The sequence below is a fragment of the Gekko japonicus genome, unplaced genomic scaffold (genome assembly GCF_001447785.1).
Source record: "Gekko japonicus isolate JY-2015 unplaced genomic scaffold, Gekko_japonicus_V1.1 scaffold684, whole genome shotgun sequence".
Lineage (NCBI taxonomy): Eukaryota > Metazoa > Chordata > Lepidosauria > Squamata > Gekkonidae > Gekko > Gekko japonicus.
Window position 1 is genome coordinate 614,462 of NW_015160855.1, and position 19,288 is coordinate 633,749.

A 19,288-nucleotide genomic window follows, 5' to 3' on the forward strand; every position below is an offset into this window, starting at 1 on the left:
CTCAATTCATCCCCCCCTCCTTTTCTTTTTTGCTTGTATAAATGGAGGATTAACCTCTTCGCCTTTTTCGCTGGGAGGGGGGGGGGAAACAATTTTCAGTTCTTTTTCTCTGCATTTTGACAACTCACAGTTAAGCCGATCTTTTCTTTTTCTTTTCCATTTTTGCGGATGGTCGCTTTATCACTCGGTGACGTCTGGTGGCTCCGCTAAACCCCGTTCGGGGTCGCTCACGCAGCAATGTCCATTGGGGCAGGGCATGGCGGGAGCCTCGTTCTCCGACCTCTCAGCCGAAAGAGCGGCTCCCCCCTAGTGCGCCCTAAAGCGCCCCGGATCCGAGCTCCTCTCTTCTGAGGGGCTCGTTCGGGTCTCCACTCGTGCGGATTCCCTCCTCCACCGCGGGCGGGCGAGGCGCCCTCGGGAGCGACCCGAGGAAGCGTCCGCCATGCGCGGGAGCCAGACCGGAAGCCTGTACATTTCTACTCTTTATTGGGTTTTACATTCCAGGGCCGCTGGTGTGGACAAAACCATCCCGATGTGCTGCCTTTGAAACTTCTTTGAATGGGCCCTAACTCAGAGGCTGAGGGACAGCCATGCCACCTGCTACCTTAATGATTTCCTGTTTGTGGGCCCAGAGGACTCTAATCATTGTACCAAATCACTCCAAGTTTTCTTCAGCTTGGCCAGGGAGGTGAGTGTCCTGTTAGCACCACCACCAGGCTCACATATCTCAGCATAGAGCATTCATTCATTCATTTTATTACGGTCAGAGACCCATAGAATAGCATACAGAACAAAAGCAAAAAGCATTACAGAGAAGAGATATCATGAGGAACATTGAGGAGGAGCTTACGCTTTGTAAATGCAATAAAGAGAAATTTGGCAACATTCCTTGATATTGCAATGGATTTGTCCTCCAATAGATGTTTCAGCAAAAGTTCCTCAGAGTGGATTACTAATTGTCCTTGGTGAAGCATAGAGCTTGACTCTCTTGTGGGGTCATCCAGGCTACTAGAGATTTGATGGTGGAGGCAGTGGCTGGGAAACACAGTGCAGGTTGTGCAGGATGGGCTCCCGGTGTTAAAGGGGACTCTGGGGTGAACAGGCAGCTGGACAGCCAACTTCAGGACTGACATACTGGCCACACCCCCAGGAGAATGGTGAAGGCGAAGAATGGTGGTTTCCACCCCTTCCAGCCCTAATACCAGCCCTCTGCCCTTGGCTATTCCAACAGACACGTTGGGAAAGGTGCTGGCAGCACTTGGGCTGTCACCCACACCCACTGTCCCCAGCCTATGCTGCACCAAGACCTGAGGAACCTGTAATCAATAAACTTGTGGCCGGATTCTTCCCAGCACGGTGTGCCTGTGTAGTCCCTCCCCCAAATGATCTGGTCCCTACTCCAGGCACAAAAAGTATTATATGGGGTTTGTTTTTCAATTTTACTGTTAAAAACCAGTACAGCTCCTTGCGCTTTGTCTACAAAATGTTAACTCTAAAGAGTTAAAAAATAAAGTGCAGATACTTTATTCAGAGTTCCTCAAACATTCTGTAGGCAGTATAAGTGGTTGCCTATGGCAACAAACCATTTAGAGACTATTTGTTTTATCAGTTTATTGTATGATGGATTGTGGGCTGTAAAGGGAGGCTGTTTTCTAGCTTATCTACATTTGCCTTTAGTCTGCTTTTCTGCTTTCTAAAAGAAACATCCCATGCCGAAGCCTTCAAGGGAAACTCACTCTCCAAACAGTGAGATTTATGATAATTGATTAGGCAATCTGTCATGTTAATTTTGTGTTGAACAACAGAACATTCAGTTAGGACATTTCCAGGAATGGACCATTTATTTGGAGATAATTGGGAGAGGGTGAGAAATGTATCTTAGCTTATTAAATGAATATTTTCTTGTGGGCACACAATGCATAAAAATATTGTTCTTCAGGTAGAACACAATAGGCACTAAAAATATTCAGTTTTGATTGTTATGGCTTAAAATTGCTACCAATCAGCAGTTTCGTCAGCCAGATGCAATTTCTCATAGCATAATGGGTACTCAGAAAAGAATGAGAGGCAGGAAAAATATTGCTCTTCAAAAAACAAATACAGAAGAACAAAAGTCTCGTCCATAAGGAAGCAGGACATGCAGTTATTACAAAGAAATCTGTTTTCATTAATATTTTAAATTAGGAAAATTTAAGTTTTTATATTCTGTTTGAAGAAAATAGAAAAGGCCACACTGAGCATTTTAATGGCTCATCATTTTCCAGCAAGCATCAGATACCTCGGAGAAGGGAATAAAGGTCATTTCCAGATTACAAAACTGACAGGGCTTCTCAATTGCTTCACACATTACAAAGTATGCAGGCTGGATTTAGTGTCCCCACACTCTGTACTGTGTATCAGTCACACATGACTTGCATGTTCTCTTCAATTCCTATGCATGCAGTGCCTGACTTGGATTATGACCCCAGACCCAACATGTGTATTCCATAATGTGTGAAGAGAGTTTAAAAAACACTGGGAATTGCTAGGGTACCATAAGGTTCATAACTAATTAGTGCCATTTCATGTTCAAATTGCTAATGATTGCATCTACTCATTTAAGACCTTTTAAAATGATTGCTGTTAATATTACCCCACGGCACAGTTTTTCAGCACACTCTGGTCTGTAAAACAATCAGTTGCCTGGTCAACTTGCACAAGTATATACTGCTCCCAGAAGACCAGAGTCCTTGTTGAAGCTCTTCTTCTGGAAGTCAGTCTTGCTTTTTAAACCCACTGCACATGCTCAGTCTAGTACTAAGTAATCCTTGAGTATCCATGCTTGAATGACTTAGGCCTAATTTTTCACTTTCATGTCTGAAGCCTTCTGCCATGTTTTGCAAATGGTGCAGCTGCCTTTGCATTGGGCTTTGTGCCTAATTGAAACCCCGTAATGTCTAAATCACCTTGATTTAGGGTTGCCAAGTGTGAATTCAGCCACAGCGGGGGACTCCCGGCTGGCGGATGGAACACGCGCGCCGCATCCACGTCACCCAGCAGTGACGCGGGCACCCCGGGCACGCCGGGGGCAGGGCCACGACCATCCGAGGGAAAACCATAGAGTTTTCCCTCGGATGACCGTGGCCCCGCCCCCGGCGTGCCCGCGTCACTTCCAGGCGATGTGCACGTCAGGGTGGAGTTCCCCCCAGGGCCTGATCCACTGGTGGTGAGGAACGGGCCTCTGGGGCGGGGGTTTCCCCGCCCCCCGGGGGGACTTGGCAAGCCTACCTTGATTCTCTTCATCAGTTTAGTACTATGGCAGTCTGTTCTGTTTCCTTGCAGGCTCAGAGGCTACTCAGTTGGAATCTGTGAAGTTAGTTCTTTGTTTAGCTCTTAGGATAAAACAGACTGAAAAAAATAATTTGCATAATATTATATCCATTTTATCAGAAAGTGAAATATATTAACTGAATAAAATTTCACACAGAAACACTGGCATCAACAAGAATCTTTCACAGAACATTATGTCTCTTTAGTTTCTTAAGCAGTGCTGCATAAAATGAATGATTACTTTAAACTGTTTGTACATCAGCAAAATATTTATAATGTTATCAAAGTGCATAATTTCCTTCGCTTCCGCTTTTCTCTAGGCATATGGTAGAGTGCACTGCATCAGTTTTCACTAAAAGAACTTTTCCCCACCCACTTTCCTTTGACTCTAAGCCATACTGAAAGCCAAGATATAGTGGGAGGGAATGACAGTGCAGATTTGTAAAAAATTGCTATGGCTCCTACAGAATTCCAGCCTTCAATTAGAAACAGTATAGGATATTTTTGAAAAATTTTATGGACTAAGGAAAATGCAAGTGCATCAGGGCTAGGTATAGGTATACAAGGACAATCACAAACCACAAATATATGTAGAAAACTCAAGGGTCAAACAACCTAACAAGAGAATCCAAAAATGTAGTGAATTTCAATATTGCAGTATTTGACACATTCCTGGAGCAGCAAATATGATCTGCTCAGCAAAGTACATACAAAAGACGGCAGCAATAACAACCCACAACAAACAGCAAATGAACATATATCCATTACAAATGTTCAAGGACTGATGAAAGCGGTGGCAGGGTGGGGTGAGCAGCAGAAGAAATGTCTTTCTAGAATTACCAAGTTTTCAGTTTTTGTAAGTTAACATGAGCATCATAGAGATTTACGCACAAAATAGAGGGAAAATTACATTGTTCCATTCAGTCCTCCCTTTAGTTTGTATCAGCTGCTGATGTGCTCAGGAAGCAAAGTAAAACTAAATACCTGGGATTCATCTTTTTTTATTATCTCCACAACAGCTTTCTCGAAATGAATTTCATATGACGCAAAACTGCTCTACCTATCCTACAAGCTATAATGCAAATTCATATATCATATTTGCTGCTCAGCCTCATCAAGGAAAAATTGTCAAGATAACACACTTATTCAGTTCCATAGCAACATAATTAAAAAGTAATTTGGAGAATTGCGCATATGTGTGGGAACAGTCTCCCTATTCTCTGTCATCCACACGCATCAATTGCATTGTAAGTATTTGATTCTGCTTCTTTACCAGGAGAACTTAGAGAATGTTTTTAAAGGTTTGAAGCATTTTATATATATTTGAATTATTTATATATGAATGCATTGCATTCAGTTTTTGAAATGCTTAATGTGAAAATGTTTGCAGTTTGAAGCTTCTGCACTGTCAGCCTGAGCATTAGTTAGTGGTGGTGCTCACTTTTCTATACCTGGCTGTATTGATCTCACCCTAGAAAGCAGACAATTGAGCAGGGACAGCAGTAGGCCTGGATCTGATTGAGACTGGTGGATATGAAAAAAAGACCCACAAGTATGTAGACAGCAAAAATAGAAAATATCACACTCTGAGTGACATGTGGTTATCTCTGAAGGCAATTTGCTAGCTGTTCCTTTAAATTATAAGAACATTAAAGGCTCTGAAGGACAGAAATAGAAGTCCTGGTCCTGGATGAAACAAATGCAGTCTTTTTAAGAATTCAATAAAATCTTTCAACAGTGTAACAATAGTTCAAAGATTATTCTGGGAGAGTCTTTTGTGTTTCAAAAAGGGATTAGTGGGCAAGGGGAGAGAAAATATATATCCAGTTCAGCATCATGCTGCTGTGATTTTAGCTTAATTATTACTTTGCTGTATTGAAGTAAAGCGGCTGTAATTTTGAACAACTTCCATGTAGCAAAAGCAGACCTTTCAGTCACCATAAATGCTGAGTCCAGGATCTCATGGAGTATTAGTTAGCAGACTATTGCTTCTTGGCCTTTTTGGATAAGATCAAGTACAGTTGGCAGACCACTGAAGGAAGTGAAATCATTACATTTCGGGAGCTAGGTTCTGGTCCTGATTCAACTACAACTGAGTTTGTTCTGTTTTTGCTGTGGCTAAGCAAATAAAGACCTAGTTAACTGGTACAGTGCATCGAGATCTACCACATTGGATAATGCTTTTCATTTACATATTTAATGAGGTAATTAATATCATTGTGATAGTGTATTCTAATCTTAACACTAACATAATAGAAATAAAAAGCAGATAGAAAAGCCCACTACAATATACAAAAATATAAAACAGAGTGAAGAGGGGACTAGAGAAGGAATGAAAGGAAAACCATATGATAAATCTAGATATTAAAATGTACAATGTTCTAGAAAATTGAAAGTTTTAATAGAAAAAAATAAAATATCTTTCTCACATAAACAGCATCTTCCCTTGTTTACATATTCTATCAACCTGCCTAGAGCTTCACATTCCTAAACTTGGTCACTAGATGGTTTCTGATGCACTGCTGGGTCCCATCAGACCTCACTTTCTACAGATGCAGCCTGGTTGTATGTTTTAATAAAGATATATGCTGGTCAAAGATTACAAAAAGAAAAGATTTCAATACCTTTTAAAAGCAATATACTATAACTGAGAACTGTATGGAGCAGGCATTGTGCAACATTTATTTTTCTCCTCCCCGGTTGTCACCAGACTATAGTGGAGCGTAGCCTTCAGGCTCACAACCTAAATCCTGCTCATGCAATAACAAAGGTACAATGAATATGTGAAAAGTGGAAGCAAGATTATAGAAGCAGGATCACTTCTGACTTCCATATGTTCAATGAAGGTCTGAATACAGCCACATGAAACGTGTGCATGTACTCTTTTACATGATTCACACCCTGCTCGAGGCAGGGTACCCAGCTGCACCTATAAAGTTTACACATATATAATGGTATGCACATAGGACTCTGTTCAGACATTCCACTGAACACATGAATGGCAAGAATGGGGTCTTTTACCATTTACTTTGTTATTGTTTAAACAGTTCTACACTCATTGAATACCTTATTAACTGGATCTACCAAGAATCCTCTTGCAATAAATTATGTAACTGGCTAAATCTCATTAAATCTGGATGATTAATTCCAGCCATTTTAATGTTTACATCTATGTGAAGTACTCCAAAACCATAGTGCATAATTTTATACATGAAATGACTGAAAAGGAACTAATTCTTCTGTCTAACTGAAAAACAATATTTTTATTGTGGAATATACATGTTTAGGGCAGCAGAAACAGATGAAACATCTTGTTTTGTTCTTTTCTCAGGCTTATGAGAATAACAGCAGCAAAGACATAGTGTTAGAGAAGTTTAGAAAAAAGCCAGCAAAATATGGATTTCTGGAATTTCTGTATAATTCACAGATTTCAAAAGATGCCACTTCTCTTAGGGCTTTGTTGCAGACGTTGGAATACTCAGACCATTAGTTAAGAGAGAAAAATCAAGTGAAAAGAGCCAGTGACGCATACCAAAAACAATTATAAAACAAGGACAGAACTGAAAAGTCACCCTTTAAAGATGTTTGAAGACCCATTTTGTTGAGTTTCTGCCTGGACTGAAAGGGAATGGTTTTTCATAGCAGCATACTTCTGACACTGTTTTACATAGACTATTTCAAAATTCATTTTCAATCTTTCATATGACCTGCTGAAAACAGTCCTGGATCCGGAAGTGAATGACCTCTGTTCTTCATTGACAAAATACTGACTTGGATCCAGTGCACCATGTCCATAGGCAGAAGAATTTCCCACATGGAGTTCAACTTTCTTGTCTGCCCTTTTATTAGCACCCTAAAATGAGCCCTGAAATGCTTCTCCTGGGGAAGAGAAGGCTGCCAGAAGCAGCATTTCAGGCAGCATCTTAGGCTATGACAAGATAGGAAAGACAGTCATATTATATGGATGGAAATCTTCCCAGCTATGGAAGTGCTGTTGGACCCAAGCCAGTATCATAAAAACAAAAACTGTTGCAGTTATAATAAGAGAGCCAAGCTAAATGCAACACTGGAGAAATCTGTGGGCTTTTCTGTATACGACTTACTCCTGATTTTCTTGGCAGTTTATTTACAAGCATTAGAATTGGTTTGGGCGCGGTTCATTCACACATCTGCCCTCCTTCTATATTTTCACAGTGGTGGTCAGTTTATTTTCTTCTGCCACATGCCTTAAATAATCAGGATTTTCAAGGGAGTGTGCTGTTGTCATTAGTGACATCACAGCACCCCTCTTTTTATTTTGTGTGTGTGGTTATATTGATATACTCCTGTAATGATAAACCAAGAAGATTCTCTGAATTCCCAGCTGCTTTTTTTTTAAAGTCTCTAGTTTCTTCCCTTTTGGAGATTGCAAGGGAAAGGGATAGAAACTTTATTTTAAAATAAGGAAGAAATCTGGAAATTCAGAGAACCTGCTTGACCAATCATTACAACAGTATATCAGTATATTGATATTTTAGTGCCTTTTGTTTTTGTTTTGTTTTTTAAATGAAACCACATCATTGGGGGGAGAGATGTAGTGGTTTGAAGATGACAACAGCCCAATCATCAAAAAGTGGGCTGGAGGTGTGTAGGAGTGGGTGGGGCAAAGAAAACCAAAAGAAGCATTATACATGAGAAAAAAGCAACTCAAAATCAGCTTCTAGAAAGAAGAGGAGATTGGATTTATACCCTGCTCTTCACTCAGAATCTCGGAGCGGCTTACAAACTCCTTTCCCTTCCCCTCCCTACAACAGACACCCTGTGAGGTAGGTGGGGCTGAGAGAGCTCTTTCTAGAACTGTCCTTGAGAGAACAGCTCTGACAGAACTATGGCTTGCCCAAGGTCACCCAGCAGCTGCAAGTGGAGAAGTGGGGAATCAAATCTGGTTCTTCCAGATTAGAGTCCATGCACTTAACCACTACACCAAACTGGCTCTCAAATGATCAGAAAACAATCAGGGTGAAAGTAGTCTCAAAAGAAACAGAAACCTCCCCTGGGGGTGGGGTGGGACAAAAGAACTTAAGGGAAAACTAAAGGCACAAAAATGTGTAGAGAAATCAGAGGATAAACCACAGCAGTATGGGTCCAGAATCGATTTGGGGATGCAAATCGACCATGCAGAAAAGCCTTGTAATCAGTCACACCCAGTGTTTTTTTTAAAGATAAATTGCAGAGAGCCCTGATTCAGATCAAAGCCACAGCATCCCTGGGTGATATTTTCATACATCCTGTTACTTTAGCTCTTAAAAGGGAACAATACCTTCTCTTTCCCGTCTTTTCCCTTACTCAGGTCAAGATGGTCAGTTTTGAAAACCAGATAGAAATAGAAAGGTAAATCTTTTTCCACTGGCCATGGTCCTAAGTGACACTTCCTCCAGCTGCAGTTTACCTTCTACAAATGCTGGGAAGATCTATTCACAGATATCATCATTCATGGCCCTGAGATGAATATTATTTGAGATTTTATTTCTCATCTAAGTGAAAATACGAGAATTGTTTCATTTAAGTATTTCATAAACTATGGGTTCGCTAATTTTGATTATGAATTTCTGCACCTGTGAAAATTATTAACTGTGTAAGTTTTGAAGAAATATAAAGTGGGGAAGGTTGGGTCACTATACTAACTACATATTAAGAACATTCTGAAATTTATTTGAAGCATAAAAAGAAAAAATCAAGGTAGATACACTATTCAATACAGCACATAAATATTAAATCTGATGAAAGGTTTGGGTTGTGCTTTACAGTTTCCTCTATTTTCTTTTAAAAAGACAACAAGCAGCTTTCAAACAAGGAGACTGAAAAGTGTGTCCATGTTACCAAGCTTGTTAGAGGCCAAAAGTACATGGCATAAGAACTATTTCATTAGGAAAATCCCCACATGTTTACCTTATGGGGATGTCACAGGTCTGAGCATCTGGACATTAATATTTTTTTCCAGCAAACATAAATTTGCGGCATTAAAATTTATGAAACCCCTTTCTTTCACTTCACCCTATTTTAGGATTAAAAGTGACTGAGATGCTTATAAAACACATAAATGGATTAACTTACGTTAATTAATTCAATATCCCAGATTTTTTTCACAAGGTCCATCGATGTATAACCATTTATCAGAAAGGGTTTGATGTAGTCACCCAGCTCCAGGGAATCTAGCCACTCTGCTACAGAGGTGGGGTGATAGCCATCATTGCCTATTTGTTTCATCTGAAATATAAACATGTCATATAATTTCAGACTTTTTTGTTATGTATAATCTTATGTCGGTTTAATACAAGAAAATAAAATTATATCCCACACAACTGGGAGGGGGTATTGTGAAAACCCTATAGTTCTCTAAATGCTGTTTTCATTCCAGACCATTAATGACTTTAGATTCCATCATCAGGCAGCACATACTGCTCCTTCACAACACCTTCCATGACTGACCTCCAGGTTTTTCAAGTTTTCACTGTACTGTAAACTGTCCCTGGAAAAAAATGAGGTAAAGCTGCCAACAGTGCTATGAAACAGCAAAAGTTCAGACTAATAGTGTTGCTACAGAGCTTCAGAAATGTTAGCTGAAGTTTGTGACTCACCAATTAAGTGAATCTGTATTGCTAAGCGTAAGTCACAGGCATTTATGGAAATTTAGTAGCTTATGTATCTATGTCAGATTGATATATTGTGCAGTCATGAATCTGTTGTGCAGAATGGCCCATGCGCCAGTTGATACTGGGGTGAAACATATCAGGTACATTTTCTGGACATGACTGTACAACTACATGATGGATACAAAAGTACCACTGGAAACTCACAGACTGTGTATGCTTCCAGCTACCATCTAGACTAGCATACCAAAAAATCCATTGTCTACAGTCAGGTATTACATTACAACAGGGGTCATTTCGTAGAAAAAGAGCTAGGGGAACTCATTAGCATAACTCATTAGCATATGCCACACCCCCTGACATCACCGGAAGTGTGTCATAAGGCCACACCCCCTGACATCACTGGAAGTGTGTCATAAGGCCACACACCCCGCCCCCAACGGTCCCGGCTGCCGGCGGCGGCCTTGCAGCTCCACTGCCAAGCCCCATGAGGGGCCCGGCGGTGGACCTGCAAGGCCAGCGGGAGTGCAAGGAAGCCCCGCAAAGGCCCTCCCTGGCCCCAGGCAGGCAGGGGTGGGGAGAGGCAGGGAGGAAGCAACTTACACTCCCTCTTCTCCTGCCTCCTCCTGGCTGAATAAAGGCCGGAAGCGGGGCGGCCGGAAGCAGGGGGCGGGGCTTCGACATGTGTCCCGCCCCCATACCTCACCCGGGGAAACTGCGATCCCCCACGATCCCCCCGAAATGACCTCTGCATTACAATTACATTTCCTCCATTTCCTCCAATCCCTCAGACATGAACTTTCATCTGAAGTATTTTCAACAGGCATTTGGGGATTACAGTAACTATCCAATTAAGCACAGAAACAGATTGACAAAGCCATAATAGTACCCAGAAATAGTGTGATGGTTATCACCTACACCTTGTAGCTCAGACTAGTCAAATTAAGGTTCCCAATCTCCAAGTGGTGGCTGGAGATCTCCTTGGATTACAACTGATCTCCAGGTGACAGAGATCAGTTCCCCTGAAGAAAATGGCCATTTTGGAAGGTGAGCTAAGTCCCTCCCCTCCCCAAACCCTGCCCTCCTCAGGCTTCACACTCCAAAAACTCCAGGAATTTCACAACCCAGAGCTGGCCACCCTAAATCCAGTGCATCATCTGTTACCTACAGCCTATCCTGGATATATTTGTCTCTTACAGGCCTTGAGAGCTTTCTTAAAGGAAAGTGTTTTTAGGATTGCAGTGTTATTTTTTAAAATTATTTATTTATTTTATTCAATTTATACCCCGCCGTCCCCGCAATGCGGGCTCAGGGCGGCTTACATAGGGGCAAACGCCAATATAAAACATAATTAAAACCATTTAAAATCCCAACAGTACAAAACATTCGAGTTATTGACTAAAGTGCTCTAGGTGTTCAACATGAAATTTCACAGATGGCATTTTCAACTGTTCAGCATCGTCTGCTCCAGGGAAGCATTGATGTTCCCTCATCCAGGGCCAGGTAAAGATGGAATAATGGTGATGGTAGTGGCGGCTCCTACTCATATGCCTTGTCAATCACTGACAGATGGAGAAAGCTGTCTGTCCTTGTATCCTGACAGTACTTGGTGCTTTGGAAGGATATGAAGTTGCCATTGTTTACAGTAAAAGTACTGCCCCCTTTGTGGGCAGAAAATTAACTCCTCCAAAGATATTGAAACTTCCACTGTGATGAAGAACTCAGAGCTAAAGAGGAAAAACAGGAAAGATGCAATGCTATTTAAAATGCTCGTTATCTATCAGACTTTGAGTTTTAAATGTTAATATGTACTGAATGGGAGTAAGGGCTGCTTTACTAGCCATTGGATATAAATGTAGGTAGTTGTCCCAGCCTTGAAGTGAACAGTGTTACTTAAAGGGATGTAAGCTGTTTCAGAAGCATATTAATCAGAGGCAAATGAGATTATTTTGGATAAAAACCTTTGTTCCTCAATGTCAAAGGAAATACTAACATTCTTGGCAGGATATACTGAGACAATTAAAAGAATAGGAAACAGGAAAAAATAGAGAAGATGTATAATCTGGCAAAGAGGCACAGAGGACTTCACAGTGTTGTCAAGATATGTCTCTATTCCGTTGGTATCACTCCCTACAATTCTGGTTAGCACCTGGCTTGACTATCTTTGCCAGGTCTGTAATATTTCTCCAGATTTTACAGAAATCTGTATTCAATAATGGAGATGGCCTGGTAAAAGGAATTTGAGGCTTGGACAAGCCACTCTGCTAGGGTTGCGAAGTCCAACTCAGGAAATATCTGAGGACTTTGGGGGTGGAGCCAGGTGAAAGGATGTGACATCACTTTTGTGATGTCACATCCTGTGATGCCACTTCCAGGTCAAAGGTCAAGTGATGTGACTTCCCTAGCTCCACCCCTTCTGATGTCACTTCCAGCAGGGGAGCTGCCCTCTGGATGGCCATATGGGCCATCTAGTCCAACCCCCTGCTCAATGCAGGACCAGCCAAGAGCATCCCTGACAAGTGTTTGTCCAGCCCACTCTTAGGCCTGTCATTCCAGTTCCAGAACACTCCTGCTACACCCTGGGGCTGTCATTCCTGTCCGTGGTCTCTCATTCCAGTCTCTGAACACTCCTGCTATACCCTGGGACTGTCATTCCACTCTAGGGCCTGTCATTCCAGTTCCAGAACACTCTTGCTACCCCCAGGGGCTGTCATTCCACTCCATGATTTCTCATTCCATTCCCTGAATACTCCTTCTCCACCCTGGGGCTGTCATTCCATTCTTGGGCCTGTCATTCCAGTTCTAGAATACTCCTGCTACACCCTGGGGCTGTCATTCTACTCCATGGTCTCTCATTCCAGTCCCTAAAGTCTCCTGCTACACTCTGGGGCTGTCATTCCACTCCGTGGTCTCTCATTCCAGTCCCTGAACACTCCTGCTCCACCCTGGGGCTCTCACTCCACTCTGTGGTCTCTCATTCCAGTCCCTGAACACTCCTGCTCCACCCTACGGCTCTCATTCCACTCTGTGGTCTCTAATTCCAGTCCCTGAACACTCCTACTACACCCTGGGACTGTCATTCCATTCTTGGGCCTGTCATTCCAGTTCCAGAAAACTCCCATTGTTTCCAATGGGCCTTCAAGGGTTTCCCATTGTTTCCAATGGGCAATCCTGTCCTTCCTTTTAGTACATCCCCAGAAAATAACCCTAGACACCCGACCCTTCTGTTTTTTGATAAGGACAATTTGAGGGCAAGCGCTGGGGGGGGGGAGGCATGTTGCAGCCTGAGACTAGAGCAGGAAAGTCCCAAGAGCAGGGGAAGGGGGTGCCCGGCGGAGAAAGAGAAAGACAGGATTCGCTGCACCAAGGCTTGAGAAGGGAGGCTGGACAAAGGGCTTGCATCCCAGTTGCCAGGCAGGTAAAGATGCGCCTTTGTGTGCCGGGTGGAGTGCTGGAATGGACAGGAGAAGCTCTGGCTGGCCCCCTCTCTCCCTCCCTCTCTCTCGGGCGCTTTTGCAGAGCGGCTGTTGGGTGGGAGCCCAGGGCTTGTGGGCTGCCCTGGCAGTTCCCTTCTGCAGCACACAAACAGATCCCCCGCCAAAGGAGCTGAAGCTGCCTTGGAGCCCTCCAGCATTGCATCCACACCTTTCTTCTGGCACGCCAGGAGGGGGGGAGGGCGGCGCTCAGCGAGGAGGAGGGGATGGTTGCCTGCTGCTTGGGACTCACCTCGGTCTGCCAGCGTCGGCTTGGGAGGAATGCAGGCAGCACACAAGCAGATAGCCCGCCAAAGGAGGGAAGCCGGGAGTGGGCGGCGCTAAGGAGGCGAGGCGAGTAGCGGACTACACTCTTTGAAGGCAGACGTGCCCGTCGACGGTCAGAGACCTGTGGCGCTCTAGCCTTCGTCTCTATGGCTGCTGCCAGAGCGACCCCCGCCGGCTAATTCTTAAAAAGCGGGGGAGGGGGATCCCTAACGGGGGAGTTGGCAAGGCTACACTCTCCATCACTGAATCTGAGCCCACTGAAACCATATGGCTTGGCTCATGGAGTAAAGCGCTAATATATGCAGTACCTTTGGAAGAGTCCCAAGGAGCAAATCTAATGCAGCATGATAGTGGCATCATGGCTGTTATATTGTATATTTTGATCCAAACAAGTTCTCAGAGCTAAAGTCTAGGTGGGGACTGGTTTCCCTTTGTCTTGGACACTTCTCAAAACACCAGCTTTTTCATTCAAATGGATCAGTCAGGTCTGTTTTCTCTCTACAACTCCTCTTTTCTTTGAATGCAAGGGAGGCATGGTCTTGCAACTCCTTATGCCAATCAGCATACTACTTCCAACTTTCCCAGACTTCCCTGCCTTACTTGCCATTACCAGTTCGGTTTCTTCCCATCCTTGAATATTCCTTTGTGATTTTCTGATGCAGAAAAAGATTGGTAATACTTCCTTTTTTGTTTGTCTCCTCTGCTCACTTCTTGTTCCTTTTCTCTATTCTCTGAGGTATGCACAGCTCTGTGGGGGTAACTACTGAGTGGGTGCCAGAATCAGGTACCAATATTGACAGGCTGTGTGGGATTTTTATGCTGAAATGCACTGTAATATTGCTGTGAAAGCTTGCCGCTAACTCCGGTTCTCCTCAATAAACTACCTGATATCATTTCAGCTTATTACAGCCTGTGCTTCCTTTCTAAGCCTGCTCTGGAGCTGTCACTTTTCATTTCAGTCCCAAATCTCAGGTCCTGTAGTATTCATTCCCTTCTGTTTGAGTCCAGAGTCCTGTTCACCTGGACAAGGAAGTTTACATATGCACATTTGGTAAGAACAGGAAGAAGTACTGTCACTTGTATATGCAAGAATATGTGTGATTGACAAGGAAAGATGAGCATGCCAGAAAGCTCTGACAGAATTCCAAGGTTCAGGCATGTGAAAACAACCATGCAGAAGTGTTTCTGTATAAAACTTCTGGCCATTGTGTCAGCTCACTTTCCATGTGGAAAATAAAATGTTTAAATAATGCCCAAAGCAGTGTATCTTGCAGAACTGTTTATGCATAATAGAAGCTTAGCACAACAGTGTGCCTGATCATTACAGAATGAAGGAAACGGGTGAAAGAAGTAGAAAACCAGAATGAGATGTAGGAGAAATCAGCTGATTCAGCTTCAGTTTTTGGAGATTTACTGTACTGAAACAGGATGTCCATTTATGGAAAAACAGAACATTTGGAGATGAAAAATGAATGGGAATGTACTTCCTTGGTGAATTTGTTTTAGCAGAAAATGATTCTGTAAAGATTGCTTTTCCTAATACTGAAGGAATATTAGATGGCAGAGCAATGGCCTAGAAAAGCAGAGGGAAATAAACAAATAAAAGAAAAATAGAGGGAGAGACTGCAGGAGTCTTTAGAGAAACAAGGGTTCAGTAGATTCAGAAACAAAGTCTGAACAAGAAGAGATATGCATAAAAATAAATGGAGAATTTAACTTTGTTGTCCATTGAACCAGCAGGGAAGGATGCTGAGCAAATTCCTAAAACTGCAGTTATGATGGTTATGGAAAGTGAGAATGAGAAAGAGAAGAAATATGAGTAGACTGAATGTAGAATGAAATGAAAAGAAATAGAGTCATTCGTTTTGAAGTTTGACGGGAATTAGAGATATTCCAGGACAAAAATTGTATATGTATATTTGAATATGTTTCATCCATCCTTCTCTACCATATTATACACTTTTCTTCTATTTCACTTGCCAAATTCCTCTATCTTGATTTTTTATTAGGAAAAAAGAGATCTGTAATATATAATAGAAAAGGAAATCCTCAAATGCTTGATACATTATGCTTTTGAACAAATGAAAATATAAAAGACTAGGAATAAGGCCCATTGTGGAAATAAATACAACGGCCTCTAGAAAGAGGCTCTGAGAGAGTGCCAAGGCCTTGGGCACTCAGCATCAATGTGCTGTGGTGACCTCAGCAGAGTCCACCATTTTCTCCAGAGGAACTGATCTCTGCTACCTGAAGAGCAGTTGTAATTTTGAGTGATCTTTAGCCCTCACCTGGAGATTGGCAACAATTATTACCCAGGAGGAAATGACTGGTCTGGTGGGTGGAGTCTATGGCATTGTACCTGTCTGAGGCCCCACCTCTCCTCAAACCTCACCCTCTCCAGGCTCCACCCCTCAAATCTCCAGGAATTTCCCAACCTGGAGTTGACAGCTCTATCTCCTTCCCAGCCAAGCATCAACCTGCCATTATCTGCCCCTCTGATTTCAGCCTTGCATCTCCTCCCCCCTCCCTCCTGGAGATCAGTTGTAATTCTGAGTGATTTCCACCCCTGAGATTGGGAACAGTGGTTCCCCAGAAGGAAATGGCTGGTTGGAAGGGCGGAGTCTATTACATTGTACCAGTCTGAGGTCCCATCCCTCCTCAAACCTCACCCTCTCCAGGTTCCATCCCTCAAATCTCCAGGAATTTCCCAACTGGAGTTGGCAATCCTATCTCCTTCCCAGCCAATCATCAACTTACCTTTATTTACCCCTCTCTCTTCAACTTTCCATTTCCCCACACACACATACCTGCAGCCTCTCCCATACTCTGAAGCCCTGACTGCCAGAGTCCACCATTTTCTCCAGGGGAACTGATCTCTGCCATCTGGAGAGCAGTTGTACTTCTAAGTGATCTCCAGCCCTCACCTGGAGATTGGCAACAATGGTTTTCCAGGAGGAAAAAGTCTTTCTCTGCAATGGGGACCAAAGCAGCTTACATCATTCTCCTCTCCCCCGTTTGACTTGCACAACAACCCTGTGAGGTAGGTTAAGCTGAAAGTCTGTGACTGGTCAAAAATCACCCACTCCGCTTCTACAGCAACAACCTGGATCTAGCAGACCCTGCTCTAAAGCACTGACTGTTACGCATAGGGCAACCAACCTCCAGATGGAGCCTGAAGATCACCAGGTATTACAACTGAACTCCAGATTCCCCCCCACCCGGAGAAAATAACTGCTTTGGAAGGTGGGCTGTATGGCATTCTGTTCAGCTGAGGCCTCTCCCCTCCCCAAACACTGGCTTCTATCCAGAAAATCTCCGAAAATCTCCCTCCCTGGAGCGGGCAACCCTAGACTCAGGACTGGCCCCAATGAGTTCCTCACAAAGGCCTGCAAAGGGTTTCCTTCCTTTGTTTGAGCCAAGCTTGGTTGCCTACTGTGGTGAAACGGGCTCCAGTTTACCACTCAGCTGTTTGCCTCCCACATTCATCCCATGCACGTATCTCACTCCTTAAATTCACTGCCACGACTCACTGAATTGTCACTGCCTTTTTAGAGGGACAATGAGACCCCTCTGGCCAAACTTTCTGGAGTTTGTGGGCTCAGGACAGGATCTCTCCTTGGACTGGCTCTGCTTCATCCTCTCTCTCTCTTGCCCAAGAGAGCAGGGAAACTTCCATTCACTCCCCAGTCCAACTGCTTGTCACAGTGAATGCCATGTGTTAATCACTCTTTGGGTGAAGAAGTACTTCCTTTTATCCGTTCTAACCCAACAGCTCAGCAATGTCATTGAGTGCCCATGAGTTCTTGTATTGTGAGAAAGGGAGAAAAGTACTTTTTTCTCTACCTGCTCTATCCCATGCATAATCTTATAAACCTCGATCATGTCACCTCTCAACCGCCATTTCTCCAAGCTAAAGAGCCCCAAGCGCTTTAACCTTTCTTCATAGGGAACGTGTTCCAACCCTTTTATCATTCTAGTTGCCCTTTTCTGCACTTTTCCCAATGCTATAATATCCTTTTTGAGGTGTGGTGACCAGAACTGTACACAGTATTCCAAATGAGGTCGTACCACTGATTTATACATGGGCATGATGATACTGGCTGATTTGTTTTCAATTCCCTTCCTAATAATCCCCAGCATACCGTTGGCCTTTTTTATTGTAGTCACACACTGTCTAAACAATTTCGTTCACTCCCTCAAAGAACACTAACAAGTTAGTGAAACAAGATCTTCCCTTACAGAACCCACACAATAGTTTCCTGGAATACATATTTTACAGAACCCAACACAGAAACTGTTCTTGGAAAAGAAAATGCTGTGCATCAAGGAAGGCACAACTTTCCTTTTTCATATCGTTTTGATGTTTTTTCCCCAGAATAAAAATAAGAAATATATATTAGCCTAGACCAGGGGTGGCTGAACTTACTTAATGTAAAAGCCCCATAGAATAAACATCAGATGTTTGAGAGCTGCAAGACATGAACAAATATTACACAAGTTTTTAAAGAAAAATATGCAAATTTGATTTTTATTAACATTAAACAAGACTGCCAAAAATAAAAACAAAAGGTGTAAAAACAGATATTGATAATATTTATTTGTTCAATGCTAATGATATTTATTTGTCTAAGAGAGAGAGGTGGAAAGAAAGAGAGATAGAGAAAGTGAGCGAAAGAGAGAAACAAAGAAAGCAAATAAATGAGGAGGGAAGGTGGGGGGGAAGGAAGGAAGGAAGGAAGGGGGAGAGAGAGAGAAACAAAGAAAGCAAACAGATGGAGAGGAGGGAAGAGAGAGAGAGAGAGAGAAAGCAAATAGATGGGGATGGAGGGGGGAGGGAGGACAAGGAAGGAAGGAAAGAAGGAAGGGAGAAAGAGAAATGTATAAAGAATGAAAGAAATGGACAGAAAGGAGAGAGAGAGAGAAACAGAAACAAAGAAAGCAAATAGATGGGGTGAGGGGGAGGAGAGAAGGGAGGGGGTGAGAGAAAGAAACAAAGAAAGCAAATAGATGAGGGAGGGAGAGGAAGGAAGAGATAGCAAGAGGAAGGAAGGAAGGAAGGAAGGAAGGAAGGAAGGAAGGAAGGAAGGAAGGAAGGAAGGAAGGAAGGAAGGGAGAAAAGAAATAAAAAGGTGGAAAGAAAACAAATAGGGGAGGGAGGAAGGGGAAAAGAGAGAGAGAGAAATAAATAAATAAATGGGGGAGGGAGGGAGAGAACACATTTAACTTTAGGTGGGGGGGAAGGGGAGAAAGAGAGAAAGAAAGAGGTGCAAAGAAAGAATGTGGAAAGAAAGCAAATAGATGGGGGGAGGGAGGGAAAAGTGGAAAGAAAGTAACTTTAATTTTAAATGCGTCCTCCAAGACCCCCATGCTTTCACGCCGGCCGGCTTGGCTTGGAGAAGGGATTTAAAGAGACAAATGCCTTCTCCAAGCCAACCAGCAGGGGAGGGAGGTTTGAGAACACATTTAAAGTTGCTTTCTTGCTCTGTTTCTCCCTTACCTCAAGCCTACCCAGGGAGGGGAACTCTGGCTGGGGAAGGGAAGACCGATAAGGGAGACATGCCTCTCCTTCACTTCCCTAGCCACCCTACC

The 19,288-nt window shown here is 43.1% G+C and overlaps 1 protein-coding gene across 2 annotated transcripts in view; it reads right to left on the reverse strand.

Annotated features, from left to right (window-relative positions):
* Positions 1 to 19,288, reverse strand: part of LOC107119126 (ankyrin repeat and sterile alpha motif domain-containing protein 1B-like) — a 357,976-nt gene that overhangs the window by 239,196 nt on the left and 99,492 nt on the right. For both annotated transcript variants that reach the window (XM_015421583.1, XM_015421575.1), the window contains exon 3: positions 9,403 to 9,555. In XM_015421583.1, coding sequence (XP_015277069.1) covers positions 9,403 to 9,555 — 153 coding nt within the window. The remainder of the gene's footprint in view (positions 1 to 9,402; positions 9,556 to 19,288) is intronic.